This window comes from Etheostoma cragini, chromosome 9 (assembly GCF_013103735.1).
Source record: "Etheostoma cragini isolate CJK2018 chromosome 9, CSU_Ecrag_1.0, whole genome shotgun sequence".
In the NCBI taxonomy this organism is placed as follows: Eukaryota; Metazoa; Chordata; class Actinopteri; order Perciformes; family Percidae; genus Etheostoma; species Etheostoma cragini.
Window position 1 is genome coordinate 14,937,192 of NC_048415.1, and position 26,044 is coordinate 14,963,235.

The window sequence follows — 26,044 nt, forward strand, 5'->3', positions numbered from 1 at the left end:
GCAAACACAAAGGTGGGGAAATACAAGGCAGGAAGGAATGCAAGTCATGGCAAGGGAGAGACAGATACTACAAAATAAAACAGGAAACTGAAGCATAAACATATACAAGGATGAACACGCAAGAGAGAGCACTAGAGACAGTAAACAACAAGAAACTTCGGGAACAAATTAACACAATTAACAGGAAAAACTACAACAGACAACCCCAACCATAACACACAGCCCTTGGTGCCTATTATCCCTGTTTGATACACTGCTGATTATTTTCAGGGAGAGATTGGCGCTCAAGGCTTTTGTGGACCACCAGGCCCACCTGTAAGTTTTCTAACATTAGAAAAGACTACAACGTTTTCATTTAATTGATAAAATAACGATGTTGGAGTAGGAAGTGCATTCATTAATCTGTCCTCTGCTCAGGGCAAAATGGGCCCCAGAGGAGTTAAAGGTGTCTTAGGAGTTAAAGGACCTCCCGTAAGTAAATGACTAGTTGATCAAATTGTAGTCCAAATAGACTAATAAACATATTTGTTAATATATATTATATATATATTTATAATATATAAATATTTGTGACACAATATTTCATGATATTAGGGTCATCAAGGTGAACTGGGTGCCAGAGGCGCAGCTGGACCACAGGTGACAAGACATTTACCGCACAAATGTACTCTTTCTCACAGATACCAAATAACTTTAAGCCAATGGCATTTAATAACCTTAATAAATGTCTAACCTGTGTATATACATGTGTGGCTTCAGGGAGAGCCTGGTCCTGATGGAGAAGTTTGGTTTCCCGGTGTTCGTGGCCCTCAGGTATAACAAAACCTTTTGAAGCAATTCATTCTACAGTAGAATGAGTTTGGTCTGCGTCAGAAAGAGATTCATTGTGTTATTGTAAGTTGTTTTGGATTTACAGGCACTGTAGTTTTGTCATGTGTAGGCCATAAACATGAGACAAAAGGATAAAGTTGTATGACAAAAAGGGAGAAGAATATTAACTTCTATTTTCCTTTAATTGTGAGCAATAATATGCTTTACTTTTATACAGTTCTTGTTTTGATAAATTAGATGGTATGATTCTGAACAATAGTAACTGCTTCTTTGTGAAATGTTCTCCACAAACAGGAGTCATACTTTTAATAATAATAATAATGATAGTAATCCGTTTTATCACGAGCCAACATACACACATTGTATCTAATTTTTTCTCACAGGGAACCCCAGGACCAGATGGACCTCCAGGTCCTAAAGGAGACCTTGTGAGGACACTTTAAGAAAAAAAATTTAAAATTGTAAATGTATCAATCAACTAAACCATAATTTCAGGAATATTCGGTCATGTGGTCTTTGTGTATCACCAGGGTGATCCAGGAGATGAAGGGGACATTGGAGAACCTGGACCCCCTGGTCTTAATGTAAGACAACAAGGCCAAACCCTCTGTACAAGCAAAATGAATTATTAGAGAAGATATAAACTCAGATGTGCTGTAGTGGTATTATGTTGAAGATTGAGTATATGTTTTTTCTTTCTCATTGCAGGGAGCCAATGGGAATCCAGGAAAGCCTGGACCCTCAGGTGATCCTGTAAGATTACTTAAAGCAATTATCTTTTTACTTCAATTATAATCTAGGGCATCATTTTAATGGTATTAACCATATCATGTTATACTTTAACAGATAGTTTGGTTCCAATAAGTACCATGTTAAATGTGTGTGTGTGTGTGTGTGCGTGTGTGTGTGTGTGTGTGTGTGCGCGCGTGTGCGTGTACCTTTCTCTACCAGGGGGCAAAAGCCAAGCGAGGTGAGAAGGGTAATCCAGGGTTCAATGGAGACCTGGTGAGTTGGGTCCTTCCTGTCTATCTGTTCAGTTGACTGTTGGTCAGTTTATTGATCAGACCATCAACGGCTTGTGTTTGTGTACAGGGACCTCCAGGGCCTCCGGGTAAGCAAGGATTTAAGGGGCGTCGAGGCCCTTCAGGACTTGAGGGATTTGGAGGCCCGACTGGGTCACCAGGACTTCCTGGATCCAGTGTGAGCGAAATAGACATAATGAGTCATACAAAGACATGTTCACTAATGATGCTATAGCAACTGTGATAATCAAGTTTACCTGCCTTCATGGTTGTAGGGCTTTGATGGCATCATGGGGGAGCAAGGGAAACAGGGAAACGATGGACTGAAGGTAAGTGTTTAAGAAGTATTTAAGAAGTAAATGTTTGTGAAATTTTGAAGAGGTGTGAATGAATTTGAATGTTTTGTAGGGAGATCGAGGGCCAAATGGTAGTCAAGGAGTTCCTGGGCCTCGAGGTGACAAGGTAGGACAAAGATGTGGAAGAAGTGGAAAATGTTTATTCTTTATTTTAATATTTGTGCACGGGTTGCACATTCATAGGTCATTGATGGTAACATGAGTATGTGAATTATTGGTAAATGTGTTTGATGGCTACAACTTGCCACTAAAATAAAATATAAGGTAGTTATAATGTGTTTTTATAGACATTTTGACCCAAACTGATAGAAATATTCACCAATATTCAACATACTGATCATACATTCAAGTCACCACAGGTGTCAGTATATCCTTTTTCAAGTGATAGCATCTGATCTGATTCTATGTGTCCCTTTGATTATTTCAATTTGGAAATATTTCCAGTGAAACATCATGGCATTCATAATGGGAACTCCTGGAGTAGATATTATATCCTAATCATAATTATTTCCTGTCAAAGGGACGAGAGGGTCAAGCAGGATTTTCTGGGTTGCCAGGTCCCATTGTGAGTATGAGTGAAGTGGACTCTAAGATTCTTTTAGATGCTGATCATTGTGCTAAATCCACACTACTGATGTGGTTGTGCTTTCTGCTTGCAGGGAGCGATGGGGATATCTGGAGAGAGAGGACGTGAAGGAGAACCTGGTATTAAGGTTCCTATATGGCTACACTTCTTATTCTGTCCTTATATGACTACAGTGTCCAGTCTAAACATATAATCACTCTTACTCTCCACTATTTTTGTACAATACTGAAATGGCTTTAATTAACAGTTCAACATAGATTTAAAGCTGTTAGATATATATTTACAAATCTATGTATATACATGTAGATTGTAGACTATACAAATCAATTCATGATGACCTAACAAACTAATTTCGAATGTTAATTTCCCATTTGTAAGTCTATTATTTTAGTGTGTTCAAAAATGTCTCTCAAAACTTCTCAAAATCCTGCTAATATAAATGTTAATGAACCTATGCATTTTATGTGTATAAACCTTGTGTGTAGGGAATGAATGGATTCCTTGGAGTGACTGGACCTAAAGGCCCAAAGGTAATCAGATGTTCATCATTATGTAAACATCAAATATAGTCAGTTAAAATTATTGAGCTTTTTAAGTCTCATTTAAAATTTAAATACTTGGAGGTTGATAGAATTTGAGTCATTTTGAATACTGGTCAATGACTGTCATGTTACCTTTTAGTCAAGTAGCTTATAGATTTGGAATATAGAATTTTTGGTATTTATCAGTCATTTAGTTCTTCCAAACAAACTAGCTAAAGGTCTGACATTATCTGCGTCTCATCTTAGGGATTTCAAGGTCCCTCAGGTAACAGGGGTCAGGATGGACCTCATGGAGCCCTGGTAAGACCAACAATATGTAAATGTTCATATTTCTGACTTTAATCAATCACACATCCCTTTAAAGAGTTCAGAACCTTCATGTTTACATAAAGGCCTTTCTACTGTTTCTACTGAGTTTTCCATATCCATAAAGAGAGTGGGAAGGCTTTTGCCATAGGATTGGTATTCATGGAGATACGCAGGACAAACTGAATAAAAACGGTCAGCCGACTGCCATATATATCCTATGAGTATTTTGTTTGAGCTAAAAGTCTATAATTCTCAGAAATGACTCTTCAGTGGGACTATTAAAGGAGTAGCTAGGATAGGGACAGACACTGTATGTGATAAACTAATATCACCATTCTATCAGGGACGCATTGGTGCAAATGGAAATAATGGCGACTCTGGATTTCCAGGACCAAAAGTACGTTTAACCTCCCTATAATAAACACTGAACAAGTAGATTTGCTTGTGTTTTAGTGTCACGTATGGACAACTGATAGTCTACTAAATATCTTCCACAGGGATTGCCGGGGAAGACAGGAGCTCCTGGCCTCCAAGGACCCGTAGGGATGAGTGTGAGTGTTAATCACCTTTGTTTCATCAAATGTGATCTTTTTTCTTTTTTTCTTTTTCTTTCCATTTCCTACCTTATTTAATGAAACAAAAGCAGATCTCATTTCTGTTAGGAGTAGATTGGTTGAAAAGGTATTCATACATTATTATTGTAGTTACACAGCCGTACCACATTACTGTAGGTTACTCAACATTCCAAATTATCTAAATATAAGGTGCTGAACTATTTTGATTCATATAGCTGTACATTTGTGTCAATCAACAGGGAGAAGCTGGCAGCAGAGGATCAAAGGGGACACCAGGAAAGCAAGGACAGAGAGTGAGTTACAGCATCACCATCTGGCATTTTAGGATGTTACAGTGCAAACTCTTGGAACAACTGGGCTCCAAATATATTGTAGTGCCACAATGAAATATTTTAATTGCGGCCATAATAATGTTATGCTTAAAGGACTGTTGGTTTTCCTTAGGGGGTTAAAGGTAAAGAAGGCCCAGGAGGGCTTCAAGGAAGTGAAGGCTTAAAGGTATCCGTCAATTCAAAGCTTTATGTTTGTCAATACTTGCTTTTTATTCAGACTATACGCCTGTCAGTATTATATATATTATATATAGTATCATTCTGTTGTGTTGGACAAATGTGTTCACTTTGTTTCTCACTCATAGTATTTAACATTTTAATGTGGTGTTCACCTCATCATATGTGTTGTGAAGGGTAAGAGAGGTGAGGAGGGACCAAGGGGGAAACAAGGTCGCACAGTAAGTGAATTATGTTCTGTTTCACTGCTGCAGTTAATTCACTATCAGTGCTACTTTATATAAATATATCACATTATATCATATATATTGTTATCAAATAAAATTATTACTTTTTCTTTCAGGGTGAGATGGGCATGCCTGGACCACAAGGATACAGAGGATCTTCTGTAAGATTTCCTTTCATTCATTCTTTTATATAACCCATCCATCCATCAATTCAAACATTTATCACTGTGGTTGACTTTAATACATTTTCTGCGTAAAATGTGTTAGAGTATCCTACTCACTTGTCTTACCGATACTGCTATTTGAAGACTTTTTTTGGAAAACATAGATGTGCTTCATTTTTGTCTCAGTTTTGTATTTTGTTTATTTCAGCATAAACCCTTTAAAGAGATATTACATAAATGTAGTACTTGGTTTAAAATTCCCCTTAGAGAGAAAGAAGTCAAGTAGCCGCTCAAACCACCTTTTCAATGTGCACTCTGTCATGGTGCTGACTTTGAATCTTCAGCTTCCAGTTAGAATAAACATATGCTTGCACCAAATATACAATTAGTAACATTCACTGTATGTATTTAATTGATCATTGATTGATCACTTTGCCCTTATTCTAATAGCTTTTTTGTAACTATAGTTGCACTTCTTTCCATTTCTATGCAGATGAAGCACAGAATACACACAAATACACACAAGTTTTTAGAACTCGCAACAACAAGCAACAATAAGCTTAGTTGACAAGACTGTTTTTCTTTGTCCTCCCAGAAAGCTGGGGTTTGGTTGGCAACCATAGCTAATGAGAGTTTGTACGGCCAATTTGAGATATTGTAAATGATAAACAAATAAACCTGTCTTGACCTGGAATTTAACTTCAAACACTAAACATTTATCTTTTCTTCCAGGGTATCCAGGGTAACATTGGACCATGGGGTGAGGTTGGGCCCCATGGCCTTCCAGGTGACCAGGGGCCACAAGGTCCTGTTGGACCGCTTGGAGTTACAGGTTACCCAGTAAGTTTATTTTTCTGCTTTTGTTGTCAAGTTTGAACTTTAACTCATATGAACTCATATGGAGAGAAATGAAAACTAGCTCAGTGTAATGTTCAAGATCAACATCTGCCAACCCGAGTCAAGATGTACAGCAGGCTAAACTGTTCATAAAAAAAGAAAGACAAAAACCACCGAACAGATAAGGGACCAAATGCATGCATGCATGCGTGTGCCTTCACACTGGTACCTTTCCCACTTTCACATAGTGGCATGAAAATGGTAAAACATTGTTTACACAAATCAATTTAAGTTTTACTTATCCATTGGCTGACAGCCGTCCTCTTTGCGACAACTGCTGACATAAGCTTGATCTGATGAGTGAAAAGGAAGTGTCTTTATTTCCTATTTGGCATAGAGCAAGAGTTAGTCACCAGGGCAGGTCAGGTCAGGCCTGTTGTCAGGATGTTGATCCAGGGTGTCATAGATTACTCCCTCAATGTAATCCTGATTGCATTTGAATGTGCTAAAAAACGTAGTTTTGCTACATTTTAAGATTAAAGATTAATATTCTAATTCTGTCCCGTTCATTCCTTTTTAAAAAGGGAGAATCATCCAGACATCATTAGGATTTTTGGATTTGAATGACTCTCGTTGTATGGGCAATTGAATTGTCCTCTTCATCATTATATTTCAATACCTGTCTTTGAGGATACATTATACATTGCAAATTTTGTTCATATCCCTGCCGTCTGTAATAATTCATATGAAATCATATTGTGGAAGTGATCATGATGAGAAATGTTGCTGCAAAAAACACCTTAAAAGCTAGAAAATTTTGAAAAGATACAGTATATTCACACAGACGTTTGACGTACAGTATTTTGTATGTATTTTGATAAAGGTCACTAAATGAAATAAACACACAGCTTTTAGTTTAATTATTGGTAAATATACACAAACATATTTTAGGAACCTTTAAGAACTTACTGCTCCAAGCTCACCAAGATGAGTTTGTAGTGCACAAGCATCCTGTCTTCCTTCAAGGCACTTTAAGAGCAGGATGTAGGGAACGAATATCAACCAAATATTTTGGTGTGATTGTTGCTTTGATCTCCCTTTACCCTGATTGTAGGGTAAAGATGGGCCTCAGGGAACATCTGGATCCGCTGGTGTCAAAGGAGAAAAGGTAACACTTTTCTTTTACTGGGCTTCTCTAAACACGCTTTAGAAAATGCTGCATACAACAGTAGCATAGTGATGGAGTGGTCTGTGCATACATGTCAGAAACAATCAATGATGGTTCAATGATTCATAACTCAGTTGTTTCCTTCATCTTTTAAGGGATCTAGAGGAGCTTTTGGGCAGGAAGGAGTTGCTGGTCTCGATGGTGAGGAGGTAGATTGATTAGATTGTTTGTCACATCATTTTTCATGTATCTGAATGCAAGTAGTAAAAGTAGTAAAGTACTAAAATGTCTGATCTTCAACAAAAAAAAGAATTGGAGGCCTATGCAGTCTGTATCCTCATGTTAACATTGGACATGTTTATGAGTAACCCAGTGCATTTGTGTTCAGGGTCCAGTTGGACTGAAGGGACCTGAGGGGCTTGCTGGACGAAAAGGCATCTCTGTGAGTAAATGTCATCTTGTAAATGTGTCATTTTATTATTGAACTGTGGATAAAAGTGTTGTTTTTCTACTACACAATCTTCATGGTCATTACAACCTTTAAATAATATGAAAAAGCAGCAAACACAAACCGTGCATGCAGATGGAACATAAATCCATCAATCAGACTTTGGCTCATTTGTTTTATTTACATTTCAGGGTGACAAGGGAAACACTGGGCCTCCTGGACAGAAAGGGCCAAAGGGAGCTGAAGGCAACAGAGGCAACCAAGGGCCACAGGGAGCAAAGGGGCCACCAGGGAAACAGGTGGATAGGAGTTATTTTTAAAGTATATTTTACTAAAATATTTTACTTTGATAGAGTGACGCAAGATGATGCCATCTGCATCATTGTGTCTTTTATTCCCTAAAAATGCATCAGAATCATTCTCCAAATCTAAAAGTCAGGCAGCCTCACAGCCACTGATCTTAAATATTAATAGACTTATGAGACCCAATGACGTGTGCTGTGTATTTTTGAAGTGTGAATTAAAACAGGACAATGTGTCCCCTTTGCCCTGTCTTCACCATCAACCCTCTTTTGCAGGGATACAGGGGTTCACCAGGGGATCAAGGAAAACATGGAGTGCCAGGGCTCAAGGTTAGTCAATATTGGACTTTCAAATGAGGCTGTGGTCAAAGTCTTCAAAGGGAATGCTGAAAGTTTGGTTTAGAGTCTGAAATGTGTGATGTGTGTGATGATGATGATGATGATGATGATGATGCTTTTACAGGGTGAGCCAGGTACCAGAGGCTCATCAGGCATGCCTGGACAGTTTGGACCAGGGGGCAACACTGGGGGAGCCGGGGTCAAAGGCCAAAAGGGGTTCCGGGGACACACTGTTAGTAACACAGTTGGATTCTTTGATTGTCAATGATGTCCAAAATGTTGTATGATGATGACTAACACCAATCATAATGAGCTTCATGTATCATATGCTTGGTGCAAGCTTGTCTTTTTTATGTCAAGTGTCACTAAAACATATATTTGAATTCTATAAACATAGTGATTCAGAGAATGTCTTTTTAAGAGATGCTGTACATACTATTGTTTGAATATGACACAACTGGAAATAAACACTGTAAGTTGTATGGCTTCTCATTCCAGGGCCCCCCAGGCAGTATAGGACCTGCTGGACAAATTGGACCATCAACACCAGTATGTTATTAGACTTAATTTAACATATTTACCATGTACTATTCAAGAGAAACTCCACTTTTCTTATCTTTCTTTTGTTGACAAATGTTTTTGTTGAGTTTTTAAATTACATTTCAACAATACAAAACAGAAAAGCAAAACAAGGCACATCAATAAGTACAAATAGGCATTTGTCAATATTCAAAATGTAGATATGTTAGTGGTATATTTTACTGGTATGGTAACACACTGACTCCCATCTTAGAAACTCCACATTGAATTTTTATGCCATTACAAAAATTTTGTGTGACTTGAATGAGCTGAAAGTTTCAACCTAGTTACATCCAGGTCACCCTGATCTGCAACATAACGTATTACTCATACAAAATGTTGAAAACAACCACTAGATGGCTAGTTTCTCAGCATGTGTTTAGTTAAATGTCAATGTTAAATACATGATACTGATATAGATTGTATGTGCTGTGCATACGAGGCTTTTAACTAATTAGTTGCCATACGAAACAAATATGACTTAACTTAAAACCTTATCTTGTTTTATTGTTTTTTTAGTTCTTAAAATTAATTTCACTTCATTCATGTGTTTTTCAGGGTTTGCCAGGCAAGAGAGGTGTTGAGGGAAAAACTGGAATCCCTGGACCAAAGGTGTATTGTACAATTTATTCAACCTGATGCAGTTAAATTCTTCAGTGCTGCAGCAGGTGTGATCTTTCCAGCTAAAGGGGTTCGCTTAATACTAATCTAATCTAATGATCTCTGCTGTGTGTTTGTGTCAATTCAGGGCAGTCACGGTGAGAAGGGCAAGCGCGGTCTTCAAGGCATCACAGGAGACATGGTGGGATGTCCTTATGTGTTCCTGTGGACATCATTGATCCAGTCAGGCATATTTAATGGTGTGTACAAAGATGTTACCACAGTGACGCAATGTCTCCATCTGTAATCCCCAGGGCATTAGAGGTCAAACAGGGGCGAAAGGAGAGCCGGGGACAAGAGGCACAATGGTGAGCCAGCATATTTGAATTCACAAGGACTGAGTTTGCGATTTTCAGCCTTTGTAATTAGATAATTTAGTGTTAGTGAATTGCAACAGTACTAAAGATGTATTTCTTCATTATAATATATTGTCTTGTGTGAATGTATTTTTTTAGAGAACTGTGGGGAAGATGGGGTTCATTGGCACTTCAGGTGCTAAAGGTCGACCTGGACCTGCTGGTCCTCCCGGTCTTCTGGGAACTAAAGGAAGCCAGGGGCCAAAAGTAAGTGGAAGTAATTTCTTAACTCAGATTAAAATCTAAAACAGAGAAGAAGAAAAACGGATGTCATAAAGGAGATAATGTCTTTATAAAGGGAAAAGGAGGCCAGCCTGGAAGGAAAGGAAATAAAGGAACTCCTGGAAAAACTGTGAGTTTAATTTTTGTCTGTAATGCCTCAACAAAACAAACAGATACGATTGTTGTGATACCCCATGACATTTTTTTTTCCTTCCCATAATGTTAATCATACTTTCTAAGAAATGCACTTAATGTCACCTAATGCAAACAATCCTAATCGCTGTCTTTGATTTCAGATTTTATTCAATTTTAAATAAAAGTAGGATTAAATTAGTTAATGAAGTCTGTTTTGTAGGGAGCTGAAGGCCCGCCGGGTAGACCAGGACCTGTTGGACAACCTGGGAAACCTGCAAGTATCCCTTTTGGCAAATCAAACATACATATATCATTAAATCCATCACTGCGTTCTGACTTACTGCTCATGTCAAGAATTAAAAATAAAATAACATGCAAACCAAAACGTTTATGCTGCAACCTATGATGTAGTTGTTGATGTAGGAATATGTTGACGATTGGTTTCTCGTCTTAAATGACTTATTATTGGCTGTTGACTCTGGAAAATGCTCTGTATTATGCTGCTGGACTTAAGTGCAGCCTCGACACTACATAGCACAATGTTTTTATTGAAAGAGGAAATGGGCAGGAATCATTGTAGTTGCCCTGTAATGGTTCTCATCGTATCTGTAAAACAGGAAATATTTTGTCATATATTAAGTCATCTAGCATCTTAAATCATCAGTATCTAACATCACCTGTGGAACTGTGGAGATATTCTGGAACCAATTTTATTTTCACTGTACACATTACCACTTAGATATATTATAAGGCAACACAATATTTACTTTCATTGTTACGCTGATGATACTCATTTATATCTTTCATTCAACTCACATGAACAGAATAAGTTAACCATACTGCAATCCTGTTTATCTGTCCAATCTAGGATTGGATGTCAGCTCTCTTCCTACAGTTTAATAGCAATAAAACACAGGTCCTAATGTTTGGTCCGGAGCATGAAAAAGTACAGATTAAGTCCTCCCTGGTTTTACTAAAGGCCAACATTAAGCCAGTGGCAAAGATTGTATCCTTTGAGCAGCATAAACAAAATATCACCCAAGCATGGTGAAATTGCTTAATGGTTTTTTTGAATCAAGGAATATCTCCAAGATGAGACACTTCCTTACTTTTAACAACACAGAAAAAAATAATACAGGCTATTGTATTATATTATATATAAATTACATACTCTCCTCTTACCTGTTTAAACTCTCACTCAGTATCATACTTGCAATTTATCCAGAACTCAGCTGTCAGATTATTAACTAAGTGTAGGAGGTTCTGTCATATCACTCCAATATTAGCATAACAGCACTGGTTGCCCATTCAATTTAGAATACATTTAAAATGGTATTAATTACATACAAGGCCACCTGTGGTCTGGCTGCTTTTAACCCCTTACAACACTGTAAATCTTTTCATCTGAATAGCATGCTTTAAAAGTGCTATCTAAACAAAATGTTAATATATTTTTATTGTGATCTTGTTCTCAGGGCGTAAGCGGTTTGGATGGGTTACTAGGGGTTGAGGGTAATGAAGGAGATCCGGTACGTAAAACTAAACATACTGCAATTTGTTCTGTTGTTCAACCTTTTTACTAAATCCAGTCCCTTCCCTGCTCATCCCAAAGGGGGATATTGGTTTCAGAGGCGCTCCTGGAACACCTGGCAGGCCTGGCAAAATGGTAAACTCCAAAAAAAACATCCATAAATTTGCACCCACCATAGAACCATGGCAGTATACCCTTATTCATAATGTCTGTTCTAGTTTGGCATACAGATGCACTTTGTGACACATTTAAAACATGTAACGTTGTAGGGAAATCCTGGATCTCCTGGGATCAGTGGGAACATTGGAGCACCAGGGTTCAAGGTACAATATCATGTCATTTTAAATTTAAGATAATACTAATAACTACAGTATATGTACAGTGTTTTCACTATAGACATATGCACTGCATATACTTTTTATTAATGTAATTCCCATATACAGTATGTGGTGTTTATCACGTTTCTCTCAGGGAAAAGCTGGACCAAACGGAAAAGGACTACCTGGACCAATGGGGCCAAAGGTATGCAAGTTTGTTCAGCAGCATACTAATAAGATCACCAATAGACTTAACATATTGCCTTTCGGTAAGCATCTGTGATCATCGCTGGTCTTGATACAGGGTATTCCAGGACTGAGAGGAGAGAAGGGCAGGTCTGCAATTACTGGTCCAAAGGTAAAAGTCAGATACACATTGCAACACAAATCCTTACCTATATGAGCCAGGGCTTCTGTTTCTCATAATGTTTTAATCCATGCTTTTTCCCATCCTGTCTCTGTACCGTATACATTCTGCCCATCCTCTGCTGATGTGGACACTGTCAGTTAAATAGACTATGAAAGATTTATTCCAAATATTATTTATGGTTCAGTTGCATAGCTTTAGGAATTTAAAGCATTGACAAACATGCAGAAATCAGACAAAAAGTGTTTATCCTTCACCTGCAGGGTCTCCTAGGTGACATGGGAACACCTGGACCAATCGGGCCACCTGGGCTAAAGGTTGGTTAAAATTTATTTTAAAACATTTAAATCCAAAAAAGGCATCATTTTTGTTGGTCGACCAAATTTCTAACTTTTATCTTAGGGGAACCCTGGTTTGCAGGGCCTGAAAGGTCAAAGAGGTCATAAGGGAAAGAAGGTGAGTTGTGTTTTACTTTTGTTTTTTTGCACTGTTTGTAACTGGAAGCAAGTTATTAATCAACTGACTGACTTTAACAGGGGGGTACAGGTCCTCCTGGTCCAATTGGGGGAAAAGGCTTTCTTGGACTCACCGTACGTTGCTTTAATATTCAGCTACAGTATACAAAAAAGGTTTACTGAAACATTTTACTAAGTTATTTCTGTACTGCTTTTGTTACAGGGCCAGCTTGGAAAGAAGGTGAGAGACTGTTTTTGTGTTTGTTTTGAAAAAGAAATCAGCATCATGAAATTACAATTTTCAATTTATGATTGTTAAGAAAGCCTTTTGGTGGACAGCTGATGTATCCAACTTGGAATGATTTCAGTCTTGCATTACTTTTAGTTGCCTCCATCTTTACCTCGATTGCAAATAGGGAGATTAGTCTTTATTCATTACTTGCATAAAGACAGAGCCTGATTATGTTTGGACCTGTACAGGGAATGAAAGGTGTCGAAGGCAGCAGAGGACCAAAGGGAGTGAAGGGCAAGCGTGGACCTCCAGTAAGAAATTTTTTTGACAAAATCCCCATAAAAAACTAAAAATATGCTTGCCCTGATTAACAATGTTAACTGTAACATTCTGTAATGTTTTAAGATGCATTTGAAGCTTGATGGAAGTGAGTACTGCTTAATTGCCCAGAGGATTGTCCCATGCTCTTCACAGGGAAAACCAGGTTCCTCAGGCAAGCACAGGCATTCACAAAAGCAGGAATCAAGGCCTGAGCCAAAACCAGGTCAAGGAAATGAACTAAGGCCAAAAACAAGACCCAGTACAAGATCAAAACTGAAAAATGTGCCAATATCAAGACAAACACCCAGCCTCCTGAAGCTAAGGGAAGGGCAAAAAAAAGTTGGTACACACTTTCTTCTCTAAGACACTTAATTTACTCATTGTCCTTGGTTAGTGGTAAATAATGTTTAAGGATTTAACTGTCTGGTTAAATATCTTAATGATGCATTCTTATGTAGTGGCCCAGGTCAGTGTCCAGGAGATGGTCTGACGTAGATGAGGCTGAAGAATCCTTCAGCTGGCCGCAGGGAACTAAAGACGATCCTGCCACCACCTGCTACGAGCTGGGACTCATACACCCACATCTGAATGACGGTGAGAGTCCAAATCGGCCCATATGTAGATCTGTTTCTGACAATACACCATATATATTAGTATGAGTGATCAGGCACTCATGTCTGTTATTATTTCAGGTTACTTTTACATGGACCCCAATCAAGGCTGTCCCTATGATGCTGTGAAGGTATTCTGTAACTTCACAGCAGGAGGAACAACCTGCATTGACCCTTTACAGTCTCAGGTACACTCGTTTTCACCCAAAATTAGCAAGCTAAGTGATTTGGCTATCACCAAACCAAGCCAAGCTCAATAGATTTTAGATTGAGCAGTGGTCTGGGGAGTCTGCTCTTTACTTTCTCTGCACAAGAGGTGTGACCAACGGGCGTAGTTCAAATGACTTTGTACGCAAATAGTCCTTCAACCAATCAAACCAACGATCCGGGTGATGTAGAAGCGACAACGGCATTTACAGGTCGCTTCGCTTTGGTGGTGTTTGGTGGACGCTATGTTGAATGTAAACAAGAAGCTGCTTGGTCGCTTCTCTATCGTCATCGTGTTAAACCCATATGTTAAAACCTGCCAATAGCACTAAATAAGTCAGTTTGTGATAGGTTCCCGCGAAATTGTGAACTGAAGCAGGAGAACTAAACGTGCAGGTTAAGTGCAGTTTGAGAAATGTGCTCACTTTCATGTTTTCAACTGCAACAACAACATGATATGAACCCATGGTTTAACATTACAATGTACACGTGTAACTTCTTTTTTTTTAATTTATACAACATTGATGGTCTAAGGTAGGCAGAAACAGTCACTTTGCTACATGTACAGTATGTTTAACATTAAAACATGATGTATAAACATGTGATTGTGTCAGTAACTATTATTTTAATAGCTTAGTATTGTTTGAACCATCAATTGGTATGTGTAAAGGCTTTAGGCCGCCCTACACGTTATTGTAGGCCCAGTTTAACATGCAGGTCAAGTTTTTAAATAAATGTGATGGGTGTCCCTGTTCCCTCTCTCTTTCAGCTAAGGGGTCCTTGGCCTAAAAAAAGTTGAAGACCCCTGCCTTACGACATTGATGTTTAGATAGGATTGCTTCAATTTCCCACAGCAGTAATTTAAAATGTCCTAATATCACCAATGTTTGCAATGCTGATAGCTTGTTTTGCAGATTTTAAGTGAAGGAATCAACATTCATAAAGCTGTTTTACACAAGGCAGTGTGGGCCTATTAATAAAAAAATAGATCCTAAGAAAGAAGGGTGTTACTGTCCACACTTTTTGGATCAAAGTAAAGACTAAGATTAAAGAATAAGATGGTGGAATAAGATGGTACCAAGAATGGCTCTAAACATATCGATAATTTGCTATCCTTCAGATTAAACTACGTTGGGAACCAATGAAGAAGAAATCAAAACTGCCTGTCCAGTGGTTTAGTCAGCAGCACGGTGAAAACAAGGTAACACAGTTGTAGATTGATTGAGGAATATTTAGTACATCTAACATCAGTAAGCCATTTCCTCAGACTTATAATGAATGATTTCTGTCTCTGACAGTTTGAGTATGCTGGTGTGGACATTGTCCAGCTGAGGTTTCTACGGTTACACAGCCACACATCTTTCCAGAACATGACTGTCACGTGTACAGCAAACCATTCCAGCACTGCTGGAACAACCCATTCAGCCAATAGGATTATTCACTTCCTGGGAGACTCTGGCAAAGAAATTCTTTCACACCTAACCACAGTTTACAGAAAAGGCTGTGAGGTAAGAACACAATTTTTAGTTGTTGTCAAAAAACACAATTTTTGCAGTTTTCCACAACTGCAAAATGTAATATAGATATGGGAACAGAGAGAATTGAATTAATCAGTAGGAGGTTTTACATATTGTCTGGAAAGAAATCTTTTCCCACTGTGCTATGGGCTACACATTCTCTTTGTGTCTCTTCTATCTGATCATTCTGCAGACCGGGGTGGTTGTGATGGTTCGGGGGAGCACGGAGCCGCATCGAGGTGATATGGAGTTACTTCCTGTCAGGGATCTGGGTGTAGAGATGAGGTCGCTATCTCCCCTTGTCCCGGAAATCACTGTTGTTTTGGGACCCCTCTGCTTTTTGTGACCTGTGTGTGATTGTGTGTGTGTGTGTGTGTGTTTGTGTGTGTTTTGCAAGTGTGATTAAATGAACTGTAAATATCTCTTTTATTTAATAAGCAGGGATATATGGTGTCTAGATATTTTACATAAAATAATTTTGTTCAGATTAATTTGCTCAGTGAAGTACTGTTTTGTGTATATTTATTGAATTGTCACATGCTGAATGAGTTGTTAGATTTTATCATATGAAGCATTGAATGGATTGTTATCTAATGTTTATGCAGCACCTAATTGTATTTGTTTTAAGGAAATTGACTAGGAAGTAAGTGTTTATATCACATCTCAGTGTAGTTGGTGTCTCATCATCCTCAAAGGTGGAGGATGTACAGCACTATCAAAATAAAAGTATGACATTGAACATGTGGAATAAAATCTAGCCGTGCACATCTGTTGTAGTTTTACTGAACCTGCCTGCACCATGCACTAGATGCTCAACTTAAAAATGGGTATTATTTAGAATGTAGGTTATAGCGTAGATTTTTGCTCTTACCTCTGTGATAATTAAGCTGTAACTGTTTTTTATTTATGTGTAGGTTGCGCTCTTACACCAATCAAGTTTACCACTTGCTGCTGCCTTTCAATGTGCCATGTCATGATAGAAAACACAATTACCCAGAATGTATACATTTATAAGAATTATGTTTGCTTCATTCATGTGCGTAGAAGATGAGTTTTGTTACATACACAATTGGAAATGAAACACATCTGTCCATCTAAGACAGCTAGTGTTGTCCCATTTATTTGAGCCCTACTGTGACTTTCTACTCTTTTTTGTAGAATTGTTGTGACAGAAACGGCCTGCACCCAGGCAGCTGATATCAGAATCGTCTAAGTTTGATATGCACTGGATATGAGACAATCATGTACACATTAATTAAATGTGTAAGGTGATAAACCGTATGTACACCAAAGCCAAAATCTATTTTTGAGATTATTGATGTTTTCCTGTGTTGCTCAAAGTTTACAACAGTTTTGCTGAGCTGAAATTTTTTTCTAAAAAGAAAACATCAAAGAATAAAACTTAACACAAAGTTAAATTTTGATCTTTAACATTAGTTTAATACATGTTTTGTGAAATTTGGGGAAGTACTGCATTGAATACGCCTCTGAAAGAAAGGTAAAACAAGGCACGGCAAAGCAAACAATTGCCTCAAAACCACAGACCCAAATGGATGGTCATTGGAATATGTTATAGTATGTATAATATCCCCTGATGTGATGAACAGGGTCCCTGAATTAAAATGTAGTTGGAAGGCATTCAATCAGCTAAAAGTGTGTCTCCATGAGGCCTATTCCTGAAATATTTTCCTAAATACAATTCTTTGTTTCTGTTGATCAATAAGCATACGTCCCGGTCAAGTAAACCAATAAAATAAATAAATTGGTGTTTCATCAATGACCACTGGTCATAGTTCAGCAAACAGTGGGAATCCTGTAGCTACACATTGCACTGTAAGTGAGAGAATATGAACCTTGTCATCTATTTCATGCTGTGCATGTGGAGACATTTATGTTTTTGTATATTCGTAAATTGTTACAAGTTGTTGGGTTGTGACATATAGGCCTAGTCCTGTCTAAAAAATCGTTTTCTGTTCAGTCATTGTCAGGGGTTTGGGTAATAATTCGTATTAAACTTCATTCGTAAAGCCGGTTATAGTAAAATGTTCTTTTTTATTATATAATATGGTGACATGGCAAGTGTTTTCATTGGCATACTAATAAGTGGTTGTCTAATGACAGCAATGGTCAACATTGTGGGCGCTGGTGACGTCAAAAGGAGGAGAGACTTTCGACCAATCAGCGTCGGCTGCCCTGCTCAACATCTCCTCTGTTAACACAATGGGGAAGGTGAGCAGCAGCACAGGTTGTCGGGATTGAAGGAGTTTGAACCATAGACTGTATCAAATTGGTTTAAACTCGACAACCTCGGAGGTCTACCAAACTAGAGAGCGTCCGGCAGTTTGAAGCGAGTAGGTATCCAGGAAGTCGGCAAACAGCATTTTTATGTCCTCTGTCGTTTCTGTCATGTTTTTGCTGCTAACGATAAACACCAACAAGTGGGCTCATTTGACTAGACCTCAGTCCTAGCAAACTGAGAGTGTCACCAGGCAGAGGCTTTAACGTTAATAACGTTACATTTTAACATTAAACCAGGTGGCTGGTTATGTTCAAAGCTGTGCAGTTAGCCCACTGGCCGCCTGTCCTACTGACTCTAGTATCAGCTGATGCGAGCTAACTAAATTGTAGCCTTCTGTCTGCTGCGTGTCCGCGTCATGCGAGAGTGATTTGAATGTCAACTGGGTTTGCTTTGTTTGTCAAGTCCTTTGCATTCATATCCATGTGATAGTGCCACGACCTGCTTTACGTGTCCTCAAGACGCACGTCTTTGGTAATGCTGCCACTGATTTTATTTTTTAAATTGAAGTTTTCTGTGTCTTAAGGATGGAGAGTGGGGGTGACAGTGTCCTCCGGTCTCGCTGCCAAGCTATTCCTAAAATGCCCACCTTCCCTGACTTGGATAACTCTTTGGATGGGGAGTGTAATCAAAAGCAACACCAGCAAGGCAATGGAGGCAACCACGTTTCCAGCAATGGTAAGAACTGCTCAACTCCCTCATCAGCGGGTCCAAGACAGCAGTGAAAGATTTGATGCAATGTACATGTTGATTCAACCCCTACCTTCCCCTTTTTTATTTCAGTCAATTTCCCTGGATGTGTTAATCACTAAAGCCATGCCATGTGAGGGTGTATTTCGTCTTAAGCAATGTGATGTGGCCTGTGGAACAGTTGGTGTGGTTAACAAAGATAATAAATTGCCAAGAAATGAAAGTCAATGAACTGATCATGAGAACTGATGACTGTTAAACAGTGGTAAATACTGACCACTCAACAAAAACAAACATTTTGGAAGGTGAAAAAAAGTTATGATGTAATTTTTGGTTGTCTTTGCGACAATGTCAAGTTCGGTCTGTTTTTTCTTTGCTGTTTAAGTGTTAACAGATGGTTGGAGCCACTGCTGCTGCTTGTCTCAGTGCGTGATTGACCTCAATAACTGTCCGAACTTGTTCATTCATTAGACAGCCAAGTCTAATAACCTATAATTAACCACACCAGCAGTCACGTAGATGTCATAGGTGTGTCTCCTGTTGGACTTTGCAACATTGGCTTTTAAAGACCTAATTTGACTGCTTTTTTGCAGACTACGACATTTTTACAACACAATGACTCAAATCTACTCGATCTCAATCCACTACTCAACGATAGACACCCATTTCAATCACTTAAGGAACACGTGTATCTAAAAAATAAAACTAAAGAGTAATGTCTTTCTATGCGCCGTCTCCTCAAATGTCCCCCAAATAGCCAACCTGTCTTTTGGTAATTTATCGAAATATTCAACACAAACTAATACATTTACCATCTCGAAGTTCTGTTGTTAATTTTAATGTGTCCAGAATACTTAGCTTTATTCCTTAGCTATTGGAAGACTACAAAGCAGCATGTTGACAAGGTTTTATTTTATCATATGCTCAAACTTGTGTGCTCTCTTTCCACTTTTAGGAAAAATTGAAGTAGAGCATGTCATCAGCAAAAAGCTACAACTGAAAAGAAAAGCAGAGGTTAGTAAGTCAGTAATTTGAGTTGAGAAAATGCTCAACCAGCTTGTTGGAATGGGCCGCTTAGGACAAGTGATCTCGGGTTTCCTCCAATTGATATGTTTATTATGTCATCCTGCATTTAATCAGTTATTAAGCTTAGATTGACACACGACCCCAGTCAAAAGTAGAGTTTATTGTTTATTTTGTATGTTTTATTTCTGCCGATAGTCTGTCTGCACTCACTTTAATTATTGGGTTTATTAATAATTGTTAATGTTTTCTGGTAAATTTGGGGATACACTTGATTTGAGCCTCTCTCAATTCTATCAATATCATTTAATCCAGTTTGTTCTATCTTGAAGATGTTCTGACAGTAGAAAATATGGATTAGCTGTGAACCAGCAGATGTTGTGACAACTAGAAGTAAGAACAGAATGGCAGTTGATATGAAAATAAGTTAATACATTGAAATCAAATTTTACGTAGCAACTTTTAAATAACTGGACAAAATTCCATCTTGAGGAAACGTGCTCAACATTTCTCCATTCACATTTGACCTATTATGTATCCAGAGCAACTGCTGACAAGTGCGGGTTGCTCGAGGACACTTTATAAAATATCGTCTTCAAATTATGTCTGTTCTCTCTTGAGCGTTAAAAACTATAAGCGGTGTAACTGTAACTTTGAATTTTCTCACCTTTTTTAACACCAAAATTTGCCACATTTGCGCAAGTAGTTGTCAACTATGAATGGTGACTCTTCCTATGTCTTTTGCTTTATTGCTCAGTCCCTTAAGAGTGACCTGATGCATCAGTTTGACAGTCAGGTTAATGATTTCATGGACAGTCTCATCGAGGAGTCGGTCAGCCTGGAGCATGGACCTGTCCCGGCTGTCTTCTCGCCTCCGCTGTCAGACAAGGAGAGAAGTAAACTCGGGTGCTGTCTTTTAACTTCTACTAGCCTATCAAAGCAATTTACTGTTACAGCACATATATGGACAAACTTTTCCCTTTTTCGCTCTTGGTTATACACACTTCTTTCCAACAAAAAACGATTTGCTGGCAACTGACGTCATTCTTATTTATTTAATTTTTTTCAGGTCTTTCCGGCCTCCTCATGGCCAGGGCAAACTGTTTGTCAGTCGCAGGTCCCTCTTAGAGTAAGTTGAAACATTGAGCTGAAAGAAATAAAATAATTGTATTGCCACCTTTTGTTCATTACAGTGCAGTGGAGATTGCTGCTGCTTAATGATTGTCGACATCAGTGTAGCTCTGTAGACTCTAATCGCCTGCTGTCTGTTTTTCTGCAGTGAGCTGTTTGAGGTGAACCACATCAGGACTATCTACCACATGTTTATTGCTCTGCTCATTCTCTTTATCCTCAGTACACTGGTGGTAGATGTCATTGATGAAGGCAGGTAATGTGTACTACTGCCATGTATAATGCCTTATGGTTTTATTGTGCTTTTGTTATACCAGTTAATTCCTTAGATACTTTTTCATGTGCTGTGACTTAAAGATTCTCCTCTCTTCTTCATCTTCTTTGCCTCAGACTTGTGCTGCACTTTGACCTGCTGGTCTATGCGTTTGGACAGTTCCCTCTGGTGGTGTGCACATGGATCTGCATGTTCCTGTCTGTGTTGCTGGTTCCCTACACCCTGTTCCGTTTGTGGTCCCAGACCCAGTCTGGGTCTTGCAGTCGCCCTAGGTTGTGCAGTGTGCTGTTTGGCTCTGCATTCCTGCTGTACCAAGCTCTGGGTGTGGGATTCCTGCCTACATATGTGGTGGTGACCAACAGTTTTCCACCTGCTTCCTGTTTCATCATCATCCTGGAACAGGTAGATGACCAGTGTGGATCACATCCACACTTAATGTGTTGTATTCAGCCTTATTTCTTGCCTCACTTTCAGATGTCTTTTTAAAATATGTGTAAACTCACCTTCTCTTCTTGAGAGAATTAACTTTGTGGACAGAGTTGTAATAGCTGCTGTGTCTGTTTTTTATATTTTTCTTATTCCAGGTGCGTCTAATGATGAAAGCCCACTCCTTTGTCAGGGAGAATGTACCAAGAGTCCTAATCTGGGCTAAAGAAAAGACCAGTACGTCACTTTTTTTCTTTTTTTTTCTCATTTGCATCCATGTGCAGTTCCTATTTTTCAATTCATCCAGTTACTACCTTTCTTATTGCTATTGGTTTCCTGTTCCCTATGTCCTGATAAGCAGTCTCTCCCATCCTCTATAGGTCCCCGCCCAGTGGTCCCTCAGGTCTCTCAGTATATCTACTTTCTGTTTGCTCCAACACTCATCTACAGAGACAAGTACCCCAGGTAAACAGACTACCTGCTTGTTTTTTTGCCCCATATAGTAGTTCATATGAAGATAACACCTTGTTTCTCACTTTATATAGGAACCCAGTGATCAGATGGGGCTATGTGGCAACAAAGTTACTTCAGGTACCAAACCTCTTTCATATTTTAAGGCTGAGCTTATTTCAATTTGTGAAAGGTAACAGCTAATTTTTCTGACAATTTCATCCATCCCCACCCCACAGGTGCTAGGCTGTCTGTTTTATGCCTATTATGTGTTTGTGCGGCTGTGCATCCCTCAGTTCCACAGCATCAGTCTGCAGCTGTTTGACGTGAGGGCCATGGTCCTCTGCATCTTTAACTCCATCTTGCCAGGTAAGCTCAGCCACTGGATTCCTGTTTTTATGTTGTCTTTTAGCATCAGTATAATCAACTTTTATTGTATGGGCCACATCTGTATTTATCATTGTTAGCTTAATCGTTTTATCTAATTTTAGCGTGACCTCTTACCACCAGTCCAGGGATAGCGGATGTGAAATAACCTCCAGGCTAATTCTGGCACATTTTACTTTTATGTAATATTAGTGTGCATTGTCCCTTATAAATAAAATAAAAATAGCTTGTTGACCCTTATCAACAAATACTCTTTCATACATTCCTTAGTCTCCCTCGGTCTCAAGGGATACAGTAGTAAAAATGTGTTTTTTTTGTTTGTTTTTCAATTGTAGGAGTGTTGATCCTCTTCCTGGGATTCTTTGCCTTCCTCCACTGTTGGCTAAATGCTTTTGCTGAGATGCTCTGCTTTGCTGACAGAATGTTTTACAAGGTACTTCTTCTGTCACTGCCGGCCACAGCATAATGTGAATTAAGTTTTATGTTGTAATGTGCTTCTGTATTTGACAAATTTCATTTTGATTACATGTTACAGGATTGGTGGAACTCAACCTCTTTTGCTAATTACTATCGCACTTGGAACGTAGTGGTCCATGACTGGCTGTACTACTATGTGTACCGAGATCTACTGTTGGTCAGTGGTTTTTCTATTGGTACAATCTTTTTTTTTTTTTAAAGAACAGTAGCTTAGGTCAGGTTTATAGGGAATTTAGCTGACTATTGTGTAATTATAAAAAAAGTGTGAAAAGTCGTTATCATTGTGAAATGCATGGAGCAAGTTAAAGCTGTGTGTCACTGTTGTTTTGACCTGTCTGTTCTCTCCACTGTGGTCTTCCAGATGTCTCAGAGGCGTTTCCGACCAGTAGCCATGCTGTTGGTGTTTACGGTATCTGCAGTTGTCCACGAGTACATTCTTGCAATCTGCTTTGGTTTCTTCTATCCCGTGCTCTTCTGCCTCTTCATGTGCTTTGGAAGTAAGAGAAACAACCACTGTGTGGTCTAGTCTATATCTCTCTGCATTTATTTTTTCATTATGTTTCCACTCTTCAACTTCCATTTTTCTCTCTCTCACAGTGATGTTCAACTTCATTCTGCATGACCAAAGGAAAGGTCCCATCTGGAACATAATCATGTGGACATCCCTCTTCCTGGGTCAGGGAGTCATTATCTGTCTTTACTCCCAGGAGTGGTATGCCCAGTCCTACTGCCCCCTGAAGGAGGTAACACCTGCAGCATTTCTTTGTGTTGACCTCTAAATACTGATATGCTGATTATTTAGATACAGCTGAATGTTAGCTTTTGCTTTGCTAACCTTGAGCATAGACACAAAATTAGCTTTTATATATATTTTTTCTTCTAATTCCAGCCTTCATTCCTTGATTTACTGAAGCCTCGCTCCTGGAGCTGTCAGAGAGGCCTGATGGCGGACTCTGATAGGCCGTGATCTACATTTGGACTACTGCTGAGGATCAATATAAATTTGACCAGCTTTTCTTCTGCTGTCATAAGTTCTGGTCTTTCAGTTTGTTTTATTTCATTGCACTAAGGTCATGAGTCTGTGTATGAATGTATGGAAGAGATCCAATCATTATCTGCCAAAATATTCTTTACTGTGAGAGCAGCGTCACAGTGATGCCTTACTTACCTGTTTAAAAGACAGACCCAACAAAATTTACAATACAAGTTCACATAAAATCACATGTGAACTCTGTGCTTATGTAACAATTTAACGTATTACTTTTGCCTTGATCAACTATGAAATCGCTCCTTGTGCCAATAAGATAGTGGCAAATATTATGGCAGCAAAATACAAACAAATACACTATACAAACATAACATATCATGTTTGCAATTACTAATCTATCAAAAATATTATTTAATATGTTTGGAAAGCCTTTCAATGTGATTTATTTTCACTGCCAATAAGATTTATTTTGAAAAATGGCCACTGTTTGGTGTTTGTATAAATTTATGAGGAGTTGTGGCCGCTGTTTTGGGGTTCCAAGATTGCAGTCAATTCTACTAAAGAAGAAAATGAAGGTTTGGCATGCAGATATAGTATGGAAATAATTTTATAATAAATAGGAAACTATCAAAAACATTACACTCCAGAAGATAAAATGTTAAACATGGAGTTAATGTATTCTGACTGCTGAATGTATTCATCAAGATTTTAATATTTAACTGGTTTGACCATAGATCTAGCTTCATAGATACAAAGTTTCCTCTGAACTTAAATATTTCAGTTTGAGAGTTATGTGTTGGTGAAATCCCAACTTGTACTGTAAATGTTGCAGCTGGCTGCTAGAATGATATAACATTGAAATAGTGATGATACGTATTTAGCACAAAGGGCTACAAATTGTTTTTTCAGATACTGAGTACACAAAATAAGAGTGTTTTGTTTTTTAAATGTCTAACAGAAGAAGGAATGTATATGCTCAGTGTGCTTTTAGTTCCTGTGGTCTTGAAACAATTTGTTTACACATTTGTATTTTTTTGAGGTTATCACCAACTGAATGCACAGTTAATGTCAATTCTGACATTTCAACGCAGGGATAATGTATTTACAGTTGTGAATAGTGGAATGCACAAAATGAAGTAAAGACCAGCAATGACTAACAGGGCGCTTCCAAAAACATGACCACAAGGTGGCACTGTATTAAAAGCTTTTACTTTTGATTCATCCTCTGCTCAATTTGACTTTGACTTGTGGTCAGGCACAAGAGAGGCTTTCCCAGAGTCCCTTATAGTAACAAACACAATTACCAGCAACCTTTTTGTTTTTATAAAATATGTACAGATAATAGCAAGAATATTGGAATACCTTGTGGTACTTTCTACTAAGTGAGTCCTGAGAACTCCAGATTTGGCTAAAGCTTTAATCTTGCTTTATGCCTTTGAGATTTTGTTATCAAGGATAATGTAATATAAGAGCCAACCTGCAAAAATGTTGTTTATTGAAACAGGATATTTATATTTCGATAGGATATTTATATGCTTTGCTCTGAAAATTATATTTGTTTTAAGTTATATTTGTCTTCATTATGAGTTAAATTTGTGTTCATTGTGGTCTCTTTTTTTTTTCTCTGGCCTTGAATAGCTCATTTTGTCAGGTGACATGCTTATGACTCAGTATGTTATATCTACTGATGTAGTCAAACGTCTAATACATTCTTTAAAGACCCATCAAAGTATAAGAACTATTCAGAAAAAAAAGAAGTAAGTTCCGTCTTTTATGAATATGTTGCATCATAAATGTATAATGTCATGGTCAATGTGACAATTAAATAGTATTGAACTGTATTTATTTAGAGTTTATTTGCACATAATCAGATACAATACACTAGTACTGTTAAGCACTTCATTAGCTGGATAAAAGTGTAGATTGTCTATATACATCTGTGTAGAATTTACAAATCACTAGGATTTTATTTATTAGGGATATTTGGCAGTTAAGAGTCCAGTCATTCCTTAAATACTCATACATATACAGACCATATTATCTTAGTTACAGATTTATAGTGCAGAGCATTTAAAATGATCTATTGAAGCCCTCATTAGTGTAGATCAGTGATCATCAACTGGCGGCCCGCGGGCCGAATGCGGCCCGCCTAGCCGTTTGATCCGGCCCGCGACTGG

The 26,044-nt window shown here is 38.3% G+C and overlaps 2 protein-coding genes across 6 annotated transcripts; both read left to right on the plus strand.

The window, feature by feature from the left end:
• The first annotated feature begins 272 nt into the window (after positions 1-272).
• Positions 273-16,892, plus strand: si:dkey-21p1.3 (collagen alpha-1(V) chain). The gene is made up of 51 exons (XM_034880873.1): positions 273-315; positions 418-471; positions 595-639; positions 760-813; positions 1,215-1,259; positions 1,362-1,415; positions 1,540-1,584; positions 1,783-1,836; positions 1,924-2,031; positions 2,129-2,182; positions 2,262-2,315; positions 2,730-2,774; positions 2,869-2,922; positions 3,281-3,325; positions 3,584-3,637; positions 3,990-4,043; positions 4,144-4,197; positions 4,461-4,514; positions 4,666-4,719; positions 4,907-4,951; positions 5,074-5,118; positions 5,854-5,961; positions 7,073-7,126; positions 7,282-7,335; positions 7,515-7,568; positions 7,766-7,873; positions 8,153-8,206; positions 8,340-8,447; positions 8,714-8,764; positions 9,353-9,406; positions 9,543-9,596; positions 9,709-9,762; positions 9,910-10,017; positions 10,109-10,162; positions 10,388-10,441; positions 11,643-11,696; positions 11,780-11,833; positions 11,968-12,021; positions 12,170-12,220; positions 12,320-12,373; positions 12,646-12,699; positions 12,785-12,838; positions 12,919-12,972; positions 13,061-13,078; positions 13,318-13,380; positions 13,544-13,729; positions 13,849-13,984; positions 14,083-14,189; positions 15,329-15,409; positions 15,507-15,716; positions 15,919-16,892. Exons 2-51 carry the CDS (start codon positions 424-426, stop codon positions 16,069-16,071), a joined length of 3,417 nt encoding a protein of 1,138 aa, XP_034736764.1. The 5' UTR covers positions 273-315; positions 418-423; the 3' UTR covers positions 16,072-16,892.
• A 1,011-nt stretch (positions 16,893-17,903) lies between these two features.
• On the plus strand, positions 17,904-24,495 carry soat1 (sterol O-acyltransferase 1). 5 transcript variants are annotated; one of them, XM_034880876.1, is made up of 16 exons: positions 17,904-18,109; positions 18,548-18,699; positions 19,667-19,725; positions 20,492-20,640; positions 20,804-20,863; positions 21,014-21,121; positions 21,256-21,541; positions 21,724-21,802; positions 21,946-22,030; positions 22,111-22,156; positions 22,255-22,384; positions 22,738-22,835; positions 22,938-23,036; positions 23,241-23,376; positions 23,477-23,622; positions 23,769-24,495. In XM_034880876.1, the coding sequence occupies exons 2-16, from the start codon at positions 18,549-18,551 to the stop codon at positions 23,844-23,846; spliced, it is 1,710 nt and encodes a 569-aa protein (XP_034736767.1). In that variant the 5' UTR covers positions 17,904-18,109; position 18,548; the 3' UTR covers positions 23,847-24,495. The 5 variants fall into 5 exon arrangements, with proteins under 5 accessions (XP_034736767.1, XP_034736766.1, XP_034736765.1 ...); XM_034880875.1 differs by having other exon boundaries at positions 17,904-18,076; positions 18,532-18,699; XM_034880874.1 differs by having other exon boundaries at positions 17,904-18,076.
• The last annotated feature ends 1,549 nt before the right edge of the window (positions 24,496-26,044 follow it).

Bases quoted from the DNA above. Each gene is read 5' to 3' on its own strand.
- si:dkey-21p1.3 (XM_034880873.1), top strand. From the start codon at position 424: ATGGGCCCCAGAGGAGTTAAAGGTGTCTTAGGAGTTAAAGGACCTCCC. The intron at 640-759 runs GTGACAAGACAT...GTGTGGCTTCAG, and splicing joins GAGGCGCAGCTGGACCACAG to GGAGAGCCTGGTCCTGATGG. The intron at 7,874-8,152 runs GTGGATAGGAGT...CCTCTTTTGCAG, and splicing joins AGGGGCCACCAGGGAAACAG to GGATACAGGGGTTCACCAGG.
- soat1 (XM_034880876.1), top strand. From the start codon at position 18,549: ATGGAGAGTGGGGGTGACAGTGTCCTCCGGTCTCGCTGCCAAGCTATT. The intron at 21,542-21,723 runs GTAGATGACCAG...TTCTTATTCCAG, and splicing joins TCATCATCATCCTGGAACAG to GTGCGTCTAATGATGAAAGC. The intron at 23,037-23,240 runs GTCAGTGGTTTT...GTGGTCTTCCAG, and splicing joins TGTACCGAGATCTACTGTTG to ATGTCTCAGAGGCGTTTCCG.